The sequence below is a fragment of the Pseudozyma hubeiensis genome (assembly GCF_000403515.1).
Source record: "Pseudozyma hubeiensis SY62 DNA, scaffold: PHS69, whole genome shotgun sequence".
Lineage (NCBI taxonomy): Eukaryota > Fungi > Basidiomycota > Ustilaginomycetes > Ustilaginales > Ustilaginaceae > Pseudozyma > Pseudozyma hubeiensis.
The window spans coordinates 276097-287535 of NW_012133851.1; the positions used below are offsets into that span (position 1 = coordinate 276097).

An 11439-nucleotide genomic window follows, 5' to 3' on the forward strand; every position below is an offset into this window, starting at 1 on the left:
TCCTTTATCGAAGGCCTCCCAGGAATCTTGGAGCCCCTTACGTCAAGATACGATTGACGCCATGTTTGGCATCAACTCAAGCGCCGTGGCCGTTGTACTAGCCTTTGCCTCCGTCCTCGGTACCACCTCAGCCGCTCCATCCACGCCGTACTACTCGACGGCTTCCGAGGACGTCTTTGCACGCGAGAATGGTCGGCACTCCTACACTGGACCTTACACCACGGGAGGTGCTTGGAGCAATGGCTTTGCCAAGGCCAAGGCTCTTCTCGATCAGATGACCGTCGAGGAGAAGGTCAATATCACCACAGGCTACTCGGGAGCCTGTGTTGGCTTCACCGGTACTGCACCACGTATCGGCCTGGAAGCCCTCTGCCTTCAAGATGGTCCTGCAGGTGTCCGACCTGCTCGTCGCGTTTCGCAGTTCCCTGCAGGCGTCACTACGGCCGCTACGTGGGATCGCGACCTGATGGCGCAGCGGGCTGAAGCCGTCGCGGAAGAGTTCCGCGACAAAGGCGTCAACATCTGGCTCGGCCCTGTCACCGGTGGTCCTCTCGGACGAGCACCACGAGGAGGCAGGAACTGGGAGGGATGGAGCCCCGACGAGTACCTCACCGGCGAAGCCTCTTTCATCACTGTCAAGCACGCTCAGAGCAAAGGCGTCGTCACCTGCGCCAAGCACTACATTGCTTACGAGCAGGAGACGTTCCGAAATCCCTACAACCTCACCGAGCCATATGACGTCTTTCCTCCACTCACGCAGATGCCTATCGATTCCGTCATTGACGACCGTACCTTGCACGAGCTCTATCTCTGGTCGTTCGCTGAGGCCGTCCGAGCCGGTACCGGAACCGTAATGTGCTCTTACAACGAGGTCAATGGGACGCATGCGTGCGAAGATCAATATTCTCTCAACAAGCTTCTCAAGGATGAGCTCAACTTCCAAGGAGCTGTCATCTCCGACTGGGGAGGAACGTGGTCAAACGGTCCCTCGGCATTGGGAGGCCTCGACGTATCGATGCCCGGCACTGCATACAATGGGATGTTCGGCGACTTCTTCGGCGAGTCTCTCGAGAAGCTGATCCAGAATGGCTCCGTGCCCGAGGCGAGGCTTGACGATATGGTGCTTCGTATCCTGACCCCTGCCTTTGAGCTGCAGGACGAATCCTACCCAAAACCGTCGTTCGATGTTCGAGACCTGACCCTTCCGACCAATAACGTGCGTGGAAACCATCACGAGGTCATTCACCAGATCGGCGCGGATTCTATCACTCTCGTCAAGAACAAGAACGCTGATGGACGCGGTCTTCCGCTCAAGAGCCTCGAGGAGTTGCAGACGATTGGCGTCATCGGTCAGGACGCTGGTGACAATCTATACGGTGCTACGAGCTGCGGGGAGGACGGCAAGTGCAACATCAACGCCTTCAATGGCACTATGACTATTGGTGGCGGTTCCGGCTGGGCTTTCCCACCTTACGTCATTACCCCAGCTGCTGCGATCCAGGAGTACGTCCGCAACGTCGGACCCGATGTCAACCTTCACCTCGACAACTGGGATCTCGAGGGAGCCAAAGCTCGCGCCAACTCGAGCGATGCAGCTCTCGTCTTTGCAAACGCATATGCTGCCGAGTTCATTGACCGTCAGAACCTCACGCTCTGGGCCAACGCTGACAACCTTATCAAGACGGTAGCTGAAAACAACAACAACACGATCGTCGTCATCCATAGCCCCGGTCAGGTCGATGTGGAGAAGTGGATTGACCATCCGAACGTCACCGCGGTGGTATTTGCGTACCTCCCCGGACAGGAAGGTGGGGCTTCGCTTCCCAAGATGCTGTGGGGTGAGACGAGCCCAAGCGGCAAGCTGCCATTCACCGTTGCCAAGAAAGAGAGCGACTACCCACCAAACACAATCATCGACGATCCGGTCTTGAATCCCACCGCCAGTTTCACCGAAAAGTTGCTAATCGACTACAAGTGGTTCGACTATCACAACATCACCCCTCGCTTCGCTTTTGGTCACGGGCTTTCGTACACTTCCTTCAACTATTCGGACACGCTCAGCGTCACATCGACGCCCAAACAGGATCAGACGTCGATCCAGCAAACGAAAGAAAAGCTCATCAACAGCCAAGCTGGACTTTACGATGTCGCATTGACGCTCGAGACCGAGATCACCAACAGCGGGAGCATGGCCGCCTCCGAAGTTGTACAGCTCTACGTCGGCTTCCCTGCTTCGGCGGACTCGCACGACAACCCACAGCCAATCAAGACGCTTCGCGGCTTCGAAAAGGTCAAGGACGTCAAGGCGGGTGAGACGAGGAAGGTCAGCTTTGAGTTGAGGAACAAGGATATTGCTGTCTGGTCGACATTGAATCAGGGTTGGAAGATCCCGGAAGGGGGCGAGTTGTCGTTCAGTGTTGGCTCAAGCAGTCGGAAGATTCATTCCAAGACCACTTGGGTGTACCGAGGCTAGAAGTAGAGCAACTCAATCTATCGTAGCTACCGCTTTGACAATTGTCACCTTCTGTAGTCGTTGATGAGCTGAAGTCTAGCAAGTCCCTCCGGCAACCGGATCCGTCTCGTCGGCTGTCAAGCGTGCTTCTGACATAGAATCTGCCTCTCTGGAAGTGAGAAGCATCCATGCTGGGCAAGTCCCTCGTGTCCTTCGTGGCTGCAAGAGGGTAGTAGGCATCCTGTTGTCTCTGTCACCACCCTCAGATGAACTTGCCAAGCTGCAATTGCGGCGTCGGGTGACGACTCCAGTTGTGAAGCCAAGCGGACGTCGATCATGTGTTACGCTCAATCCCACCTCATCCCTCACTTGTTCGAGTCATTCGCGGCTATTCCTGGAGAATGTCTCTCGGAGCAATCTCATCATTACGTCAACATTGGCTGCTGCCCTTGGTTCGGTGAGCCATTTCATTGGCTTAATTAGTGGAGCACTGAAGCCGTGTCGACACTCCCACGCCACTTCACGAAAGCGACCCTCGAGAACCACTCTTACGAGATGAGGCCGTCTATGAAGTTCTGCATCCTCTGAGCCGATCCAGAAGATTGGTCCTTGCGACACTGACCGCATTTGAGATAGAGCTCGACCATTCTTCAGCTGCGATACCATCATCGTTCGATCGACAGACCTGCATCGATGCTGAAGCTTTTGGTTCCCATCGGCGTTACCGCTGTTTCTGTTGCCCCTTGTGGCCCCATCAAGTCACCTCATGGTCCGCCAATCACTTCCCTCGAGCACAAAGGCATTTTTCCGGGTGACTCAGCTTCGCCTTATCATGACTTCAAGCTACAGAAACGAGGAGGCACCTTCTCCTCTCTCTGGAAAGGGGAGCATTTCGAGCCTACGACTTCCGAGCCGACCCCGCCCTTCCACCCTTTACTGCCGCTGGATTCAACGCTAGAGTTCTTGAGCATGGGACTTCATGATCCTCAAGCCGTTGAGATCATCGCATTTCACCGGAGGTACGATAAGATCATCGATCCGGCAACTTTGCCTCCACCTCTCGCGGTCAAATTGGCCCGAAAATACGAGGGATACCAACGCTGGTTCCCGCTTAGGGGCGAGGACAATCGCGCCATGCAGGACGATGAGGCTGTCCAGCTTTTCCGTACCGATGTGATGAGGAATCGTTTTGCTTCCATGCGAGACTATCTCGAGTGAGTCTATTGACTGCAAATGTTTAGAGGAAAGACTCTCGAGGAACTCACTTCGCTCTTGCAATTTGCTTACTTCCAGTCTCGTCAAGCAACACGCCGTGGCTTTGCGTCTTGACTCGGTACGGGTCGGGTACCTCGAGGCGCTTCGAACACGTTTCCAGACTACCGCAGACCTGCTGAGCCCTTCTGAGGATAGTGTCAGATTCTCAGCGCGTTTTGGCGATTCGCGAAGGCCTTTGCGGGCGCAGCAGTACGCACAATGGGAGCTCAACAAGAAAGCGGAACGAATCAGACAAAACTTGCCGCGCTTGCGTCAAGATCACGACCTTCTCGTCAAGCTCGAGACGGAATTCGAAGACCTGGTCCGTAAAACGACGCAAGCGGGACCGCATCATGTACGTCGCAACGTGGAAGCGTACGCTGCCAGCAAAGATCTGTGTCGAACAGAGCCTGCCTCGAGCTCGGTCAAGCTAAAGAAGAGGAGGTTTCTTGGCCCCGAGTCTCCTTCATCACAGCAGCAACAAAGCTGGCTGACCCTTGAACAGGCTTGGGAGGCTTGTCGATGACGGCTGACGATCCTGGAGCCCACGCTATCGCCGACTTTCTGCGGAGGCACCAGGAATTGCTCCCTAACACCAATATCGACCCGCACCAGCGAAATTTCCTCATCGAACGATACCAGCAATACCAGCGCACACATCCTCTGCGTGGTTCAACAGTGAACTACGACGACCCTCGCTTTCTTCTTCGCGAAATGACTCTGGCCAGCGGGCGCGATCGGTTACGAGACATCCAGCCGATCATAAACCACATGCTGCAGAATCAAGAGCCTTTGCAGTTGGCAGGAGCCAGAGCTGCCTATCTCGAGGCGGTAAGACAGCGCTTTGGGCACACCGAGGCAGATATGACACCCACCGTCGATGAGCTCATTCAGCTGGCTTCGGCCGACGAGGTCTTATCGCGAATGACGAATTGGGTCCACGACAACTTCGGACATGAGCCTTTGGAGGTCCGCGAACGACTCAGAGCAAGGATGCATCAGCCAATTCATAGTCCTCTCAGATTTATCCAGGATCTTTCTTTGCTCCAGGAAGTTGAGAAAGCCCTCGACGGCTATGTTGCCCGTGCAGGGAACGCTGGAAGACATCTCGACAAGAGACATATACGAGAGTCTGCAATCGAGACGCCTGATTCGCGGAAGCAAGCATCGACGGCGAGAAGCAAGATCGATGTCCTCGTACAGTCCCAATCGACACCCAGTGAGCAGCTGGCCTCGCGCCGAGTCGCTCTCTTCGCTCGGGCAGGCGACCCGAGCAGTAGTCAGCGCGCCATCGCTCCCGATCACCCGTTCACAGAAGCAATTTATGGTCTGTCACTGGAGCTGCACGAGACTGGAGCTTTGCCAATCGCCACATACTGGTCGGTCGAACGGCAACTATTTCCGCCCTCTCTCCGCTCTCGTGAAACACTTCAAGAACTGCAGAGCATCTACGAGCCCTACCAACTTGCTCATCCAGTCCGGGCTAGAGCAGTTGACATCAGAGACGATAGGACCTTTGCCAGCCAGCTGATGGAAGCTGTGGGAAGGGATCGATTCCGGGATATCGATAAGGTTCTCAAGCACCTGATTGATAAGAAAGACGAGCTTGGCCTAGATGATGTTAGAATTGAATATCTGCAGGCTCTGAAAGCTCGCTTCCAATACGCAAGTCGAGTCTTGACGCCGACTACGGACGAGATCCTGGATCGTGGTACCGAGCACATTCAAGCGCTGCGTGACCCACGCGTGGCAACGGACGATATCAAGGCGGTACTGGCGAGGGTCTCGGCATACGTTCGAGTACGTTCAAGAATCAGCGGAGCTAACGCTGTTCGACTCGCGGTGGATTTGGGCCTCCTGGGCCATCTCGAAGAAAGCCTGGATCAGGTCGTTCAAGGAGCCAATCTTCGAATGACGACGGGCCGGCGCTTGATTCGACGCGATGTCACGCAAAGGCTGCCAAAGGAGTCTCTCGAGCGCAGGCGAGCTGTTCCGTCCCAAGTCAGTAACTTACAGCAAAGCTCGACTGGCTTGCCGCAAGCACTACCGGACACGACTGTAATCATTCGCTTCCTGAGCCGTGATCGGCCGCTCTTGCCTCAGCCTGGCTTCACTCCCCATCATTCACAGCAGCTCGTCGACCTCCTTCGCGACCATCGTGAAGAATTCCCCATCCAAGGTCGCGACATGAATCTCCAAGACGGGCGCTGGTTGATGAAGCTGATGTTGAATGACGTGGGTCGCGATCGATTTCGCAAGATGGGGCCCATCCTCTCTCGCATCCTTGCTGATCGAGAAGCCCTGCAGCTCGACCGAAGCCGAGCCATCTTTCTCGAAGCTGCCGTCACGAGGGTGAGAGCTACGCAGCGTCTGTTGAGTCCGACCCTCGATGATCTCGAGCGGGCAAAGCGGTCAGCGCTGATCGGAGCCCCTTCCGAGGACGACTCTCGAGCGATGTTGCAAAGCATTTCTAAAGCAACCGCAGAACGTTCTCACCGCACGATGACCCAAGGCGCTCGATTCTTGCAAGACCTCAAGCTGGTCAAATATCTCGAAACGGAGTTAGCAAACATTCGAGAGCCAATTGAGCAGACCAGACAGGTAGGAAGCCATCTCGTCAAGCGGGATGGATCGCAGGTTTTGTCCGGAAGACAAGCACCGTCGACCGAGGCGGACATGACAGCGATTCTTTCACCGATCGGCATGAACTTACACGATGAGCACGCGCGGACCATTGCAGCCTGGCGTTTGCACGAGAACAGCTTGCTTGCGGGCCGCATCCTCCCCGATGATCTAAGGACGACGTTGCGGGACCACTGGGCTGCCTACCGGTCCAAATTTCAAAATAGACTCAGCTTCTCCGAGGCGCTGCTCTGGCCCGTCCGTCTCTATCATCTCCTCTATACCGACGAAGGAGCACGTTTCAACCAAGCTAACGATGTCATTAGGTACGTCAGGCAGCGAGATGATGTGAGTAGTGGATCCGAATCGACTCATAGGCTGACCGTATCCCCTCGTTCCACCTGACTCGTACGAAAAGCCTTTTGCTCCAGCGCCTTGGCCGGTCGCTGTTGTCTCAGGAGGAGGCCAACTACTTGAGGGCACTTCGAGATCGTTTTGCGGAAATGGATGAGCTGATGAGACCGTTACCGACGACACTTTCTCTTGCCGTGAGGGGCGAGCTTCCGCGTTCCCACCCGATCTATCTGGAGTCCTTGCTCAGGCTTCGCTTGAACCTGCGTAAGGCACGCATTCAAGCCAGATCGCGGGAGGTCGACATCAACTCGAAGCTCCTTTCAGCCTTCGAAGCCGAGATGGACTACCTGCATGACTCGAACTATCTACCTCGGGTAGTCTCACATCTTCGTCACTAACGAGCAAGATCCATCGACAGTTCAATCAGGCTGATATCGTGGCTGTTTCAATGCTATTTCACAGCTTTCTGTCATTGACTGTTATGAGCTTGTAACCCGAGCGGGTTTGCCCTCTTGCCTCGGCACCGACCAATCCTAATCAAGCCATGAAAGCTTGCCCCTTCAATATCTTTTCGATGAGATCCACGCCTCGCACAACTTGTCCGTATCCGTGAGTTCGGCTGACTTGCCTGAGTCTAGGATATCGATCCGGAATACTGTCGTGCCATCTACGATACTGCTCGAGCGACCATACCGTGTCGGGCATGAAAGGATCGAGAAGGTCTCGGTATTTCTCTCGCCTGCTCTCGATCGTGAATGAAAGTTAATCTGCTATGTCAGAGCTCATCCTCAGAGCACTTGGACGGAGAGCTGGTGTGCGTCTCACTTACAGTGTGAAAGCTCCAAGAGCTCGCTTCTTGACAGTGGGCACGTACATGACCGGTCGACCTCTAGGGTCGGTGTGGATGGCAGGCCAGACCTCCCAATTCACGTCAAAGTGGCGACGTAGATCGTCTCGCAACCTTCCAAGCCTTTCCAGCCGCTCTTGACGTACGAATGGCGTTTGCAGATCACCAGAGTCAAAATAAGAGCGAAGGGCAGGACCTCCACCGGATCTTTCTGGAACATTGTCACCGCCAACAACGGTATAAGGGCCTGAATGACCACTGACACTTGTATCCACGGTGGTCGCAAGTGGTCTCGCTTGTGAGCCTTCGTATATGCCTCCAAGCGATAGCTCAGTGTCGGGATCCGATGCTGCCCTCCAACTGTCGCCCAAAGGAGGATCGCCGGCTGAGCGTGCGCTATGAGTCCAAGTCAGCGTCAATATAGCCAGAATGAGGAAGCGCGACATCGACATTGCTGCTTTGGGGAAATATCCAGTAGTCACAGTCTGGACGAGGCTCTTAGGTAGTAGGAAACTGTGAGGGCGACGGTCACTCAACTTAAGGCTTGAGGAAGACTTGGAGACTCAGTTTACCGGTTGCCTGCCGGTTGAGCCGGCACGGTAAGATTTACGATGCGCCACGATATCTCGACGGTACGCCTGCATATGGGAAAGAGAAATGTGGATGAGAGATGTCATTAGATCGACGGCGCCTCACTGCTATCTCAGTTCCGGCGAATTCGGAGGCGAAGAAGGCCGATGGAGGCTACACTGTCAACATCGAGTCTTCCACCTTTGCCGTCCCGCTCAATGGAAGTGTCTAAATAGCAGATTCGAAGTAACGGACAAGTGCGTCAAAGGAGCAATCATGTTCTGATAGCTTGCTCGTACGATCTCAGAGTTCTCTCGATGTTTTCCACCTGATCCTTGACCTCGTTGGATTCATCGTCAATCCTATCTACGGTCCGGCCGACCGGGGCCCGATCGGGAAGGCTGTCATGCCACCGTCGGTACGTCTCGAGCGGCCAGACTGTTCCACTGCCTTTGGCGTCGATTATGTCCTTATACTTGTCTCGGCTGCAAAATTGAACAGACGATAGTGGTCAGGCGCTCTACTGAGCTGGCACAGAATAAGTGTTTGTGGTGGTGACTTACAGCAGAAAAGCTGCCATGGCTCGTTTCTTGATCGTAGGTACATATATTTGGTACCTCCCTTGCGTGATGTGGGCATTTGGCCAGCTTTCCCAAGAAGAATCATAGTACTGTCGGAGATCTTCCCGCAGCTTTCCAATTTGCTTGATACGAGCTTCGCGCTCGAGCTCGGTCTGTCGTTCTGTGGTTCCGAGATGCAGGTTAAGGCTCTCGTCGTTGACCGAAGATGTGCTTGACCACATATGAAGCTCGGTGTCTGGACGACGGCTACCACTAGGGCGGGATGACTCTGCTAGTAAGTTCCTCGAATGGTCTTGGTAGATACGGCCAAGCGACAGGTCGGTGTCGGGTTCTTGCTGTGGTTCGGTTCCCGTGCTGAGTGGCTGAAGCAGAACGGCCAAAATCACGGGTACAGCAGCCGCCAAGAACATGGAAGCCGCATGAGGGGTAAACAGCATCTTCGGGGTCGCTACGTCGTCTTGAAAGTCAAGTCAAACTTCGAGCTGGTGCGCGGGTGGTCAATACAGTTCGTCTGACTGAAGGTTCAATGATCAAAGCTCATCGATAGGGAGAAGCAAGACACAGCTGGATCGCAACTGCTACTAGCTGGTTACCAAGTAACGTGATTCGCCAACAACCGGGTGGGAGGATCTTGACACAGCACTTCGTACGAAATACGAAATGAAGGAGAAGCTCCCACGTCTCTGGTAGTGATAATTCGCTGTGGGACCAGGGCGAAAGTCGCTCGGTCATCTCACGCTACAAAGGGCCGAAACTGCACGAAAAGTGTTCGGTGATCTTCGACACTACGCTCCCACGCTCCGGCAGCAAACAAGATCTCATTCAGCGACGTCTGCAGCAAAGATCGATTATTCAAGTCGCGAGCTCGAGATAGTGAGAGAGACTGTGTATACTCTTTGCGGCCCACCGTTGCACAGTTCGCACGTACTGTTGGCGGATGGCGTGAAAAGACCCGAAGTCGGGACAAATGAAGTGGTGCACGAACAAACAAAGTCGAGTTGAGAGAACTTTGTGCGAACCATCAGGGCAAAGACCCGCCGTGTCATTAAGAGGGTCGATGACGATAACATCAGCTTCACTTTGAAGGGGTCAAGTCACCGGCCTTTTTGTACAAGCAACACTCGGAGATTTCGAACGAGTTTGCTCGCGGTGCTTTTACTGCTTTATGCCGTTCGGTTGTCGTTTCCTGATGGTTTTGGAAGCTCGAATGCCTTTCGAGGTCAAGTGGGAATGTTTCGTAAAAAGAAGAAGTCAGACAAGCTGGATTGGAATAAAAGCGGGAACTCTTTTGTAGGCTAATCATCACCACCTCGATAGTCTCTCTTCCGCCCAAAATTTATCTGACGAGAAGATGAACACGGCTTGCTTTGCTCTCCAGGTGCTCTCCATCTACATTCTGCTTGCTTTCGGACGAGCTCAAGCTTCGTCCCTACAGCAGCGAGATATTGGACACCCCCTCTCGCCCCGAAGTGGCCCTTTGCGGGGACCTATTTTGCATGGCCACCCAGTCCTGCATTGGTGGCCGAATTACTCCCGTTACCAGGGACAACGTTTCACTTCGTTCTCATCGAGGACGGGAAATCGTATTGACGCGGACCGACTCGTCACTTTCCAAAACCAAGTCGCTGCCATGGAGCGCATCCGAGGGTAGACGTCGCGTTCCGATAGAAGTCACAGCCAAAGACGAGGATTCTGATTGCTTGACTTCCTCTTATCGTTTCTACAGTGCTGCTCATCAAAGCGACGATCTGACGCAAGAGGAGAAGCAGAGAATCGCACAGCCTTTTGAAAATTGGAGCTGGCTGCGAGCTACTGAGCCAAATCCGAACAAGCTCACTCTCGCCGGTACTCAATTCCAGCAGGAGGCAAACAAGTTGGAGGAACTTCACAACGTCCTCGCTCGCTTCGCTCCGCACTTCTGATACTGATGATTTCCTGCGTCTTAAACTAGCGGCAATGCTTCAAGGAGGAGAAAGTGAGAAGGAGTGTGTGTTTGCATGTTCGACTTGTCCTTCTCATTTGGACCACTTCCAGTGCCTTCATGTCTACGATAGCACCTTGCTTCACTGGAGCTTTCAAGGTTGCCGCTTGAGCGCTGCTAGGATAGCTTTCACACTGCTCCCATTTTTGTTGCTCGTATTGTTCTCAGCCGTCAGCCATACTAGGTGTATAATTAGCTGGTTTACGCTCACATACGCGGTCAACCTACTCCTGTGGCATGCGTCAGCAACTCGAACAAACAAGAATCATAGTGTCAAATGATTCTTCAACAAGCCGATGAGGAGCAATATGTATCCTTAGGATTATACTACAAGGCTGCAATTCACACGACTGCGAAGCTACCGGCTCTTCCGCTGTCGACGAAAAGTGTTTCGTTGCCACGAGAAGCTCGTGACGTTGTTCCAACCCTCATGAGCTGAAGACACTTTCTCAAACCATGATCCTGATCGTTGCAGTGGAGCCTGGGAAGAAATTCTCGCAACTGGTGGACCGTAGCCTGGGCTTGTCTGCACCGTTGAAGATTGTCCGCAGGCTTGTAGACACCTTTGGTATCGTGTATCAACCGCGAACAGGCAGTCAGGGGTGGAACAAGCGCCGATAGCTCGGACCAGGCGTTCTGTTGATACACCAGTATTCAGTCTGCCGACTCTACGACCTTCAAGAAACGTCTATCTGTTCAAGAGTACATACGAAGCTCGGCTTCTTTGTCTCACTGTCGCTCAAAGCTCCTCTAGCCGTAACATCATTGATACTGCATC

At 53.9% G+C, this 11439-nt stretch overlaps 5 protein-coding genes across 5 annotated transcripts; 4 read left to right on the forward strand and 1 right to left on the reverse strand.

The window, feature by feature from the left end:
- Nucleotides 1-61: 61 nt before the first annotated feature.
- PHSY_007328 (glycoside hydrolase) lies at nucleotides 62-2473 on the forward strand (the record flags this gene model as incomplete). Its single annotated transcript, XM_012337922.1, has 1 exon — nucleotides 62-2473. The coding sequence occupies one exon, from the start codon at nucleotides 62-64 to the stop codon at nucleotides 2471-2473; it is 2412 nt and encodes an 803-aa protein (XP_012193312.1).
- A 672-nt stretch (nucleotides 2474-3145) lies between these two features.
- PHSY_007329 (hypothetical protein) lies at nucleotides 3146-4140 on the forward strand (the record flags this gene model as incomplete). The annotated part of the gene is made up of 3 exons (XM_012337923.1): nucleotides 3146-3666; nucleotides 3746-3785; nucleotides 3877-4140. 3 exons carry the CDS (start codon nucleotides 3146-3148, stop codon nucleotides 4138-4140), a joined length of 825 nt encoding a protein of 274 aa, XP_012193313.1.
- Nucleotides 4141-4228: 88 nt separating this feature from the next.
- Nucleotides 4229-6733, forward strand: PHSY_007330 (hypothetical protein; the record flags this gene model as incomplete). Its single annotated transcript, XM_012337924.1, has 1 exon — nucleotides 4229-6733. One exon carries the CDS (start codon nucleotides 4229-4231, stop codon nucleotides 6731-6733), a length of 2505 nt encoding a protein of 834 aa, XP_012193314.1.
- An 875-nt stretch (nucleotides 6734-7608) lies between these two features.
- PHSY_007331 (hypothetical protein) lies at nucleotides 7609-9090 on the reverse strand (the record flags this gene model as incomplete). The annotated part of the gene is made up of 4 exons (XM_012337925.1): nucleotides 7609-7740; nucleotides 8102-8167; nucleotides 8440-8584; nucleotides 8663-9090. The coding sequence occupies 4 exons, from the start codon at nucleotides 9088-9090 to the stop codon at nucleotides 7609-7611; spliced, it is 771 nt and encodes a 256-aa protein (XP_012193315.1).
- Nucleotides 9091-10176: 1086 nt separating this feature from the next.
- PHSY_007332 (cystathionine gamma-synthase) lies at nucleotides 10177-10602 on the forward strand (the record flags this gene model as incomplete). Its single annotated transcript, XM_012337926.1, has 1 exon — nucleotides 10177-10602. One exon carries the CDS (start codon nucleotides 10177-10179, stop codon nucleotides 10600-10602), a length of 426 nt encoding a protein of 141 aa, XP_012193316.1.
- Between the last annotated feature and the right edge of the window lie 837 nt (nucleotides 10603-11439).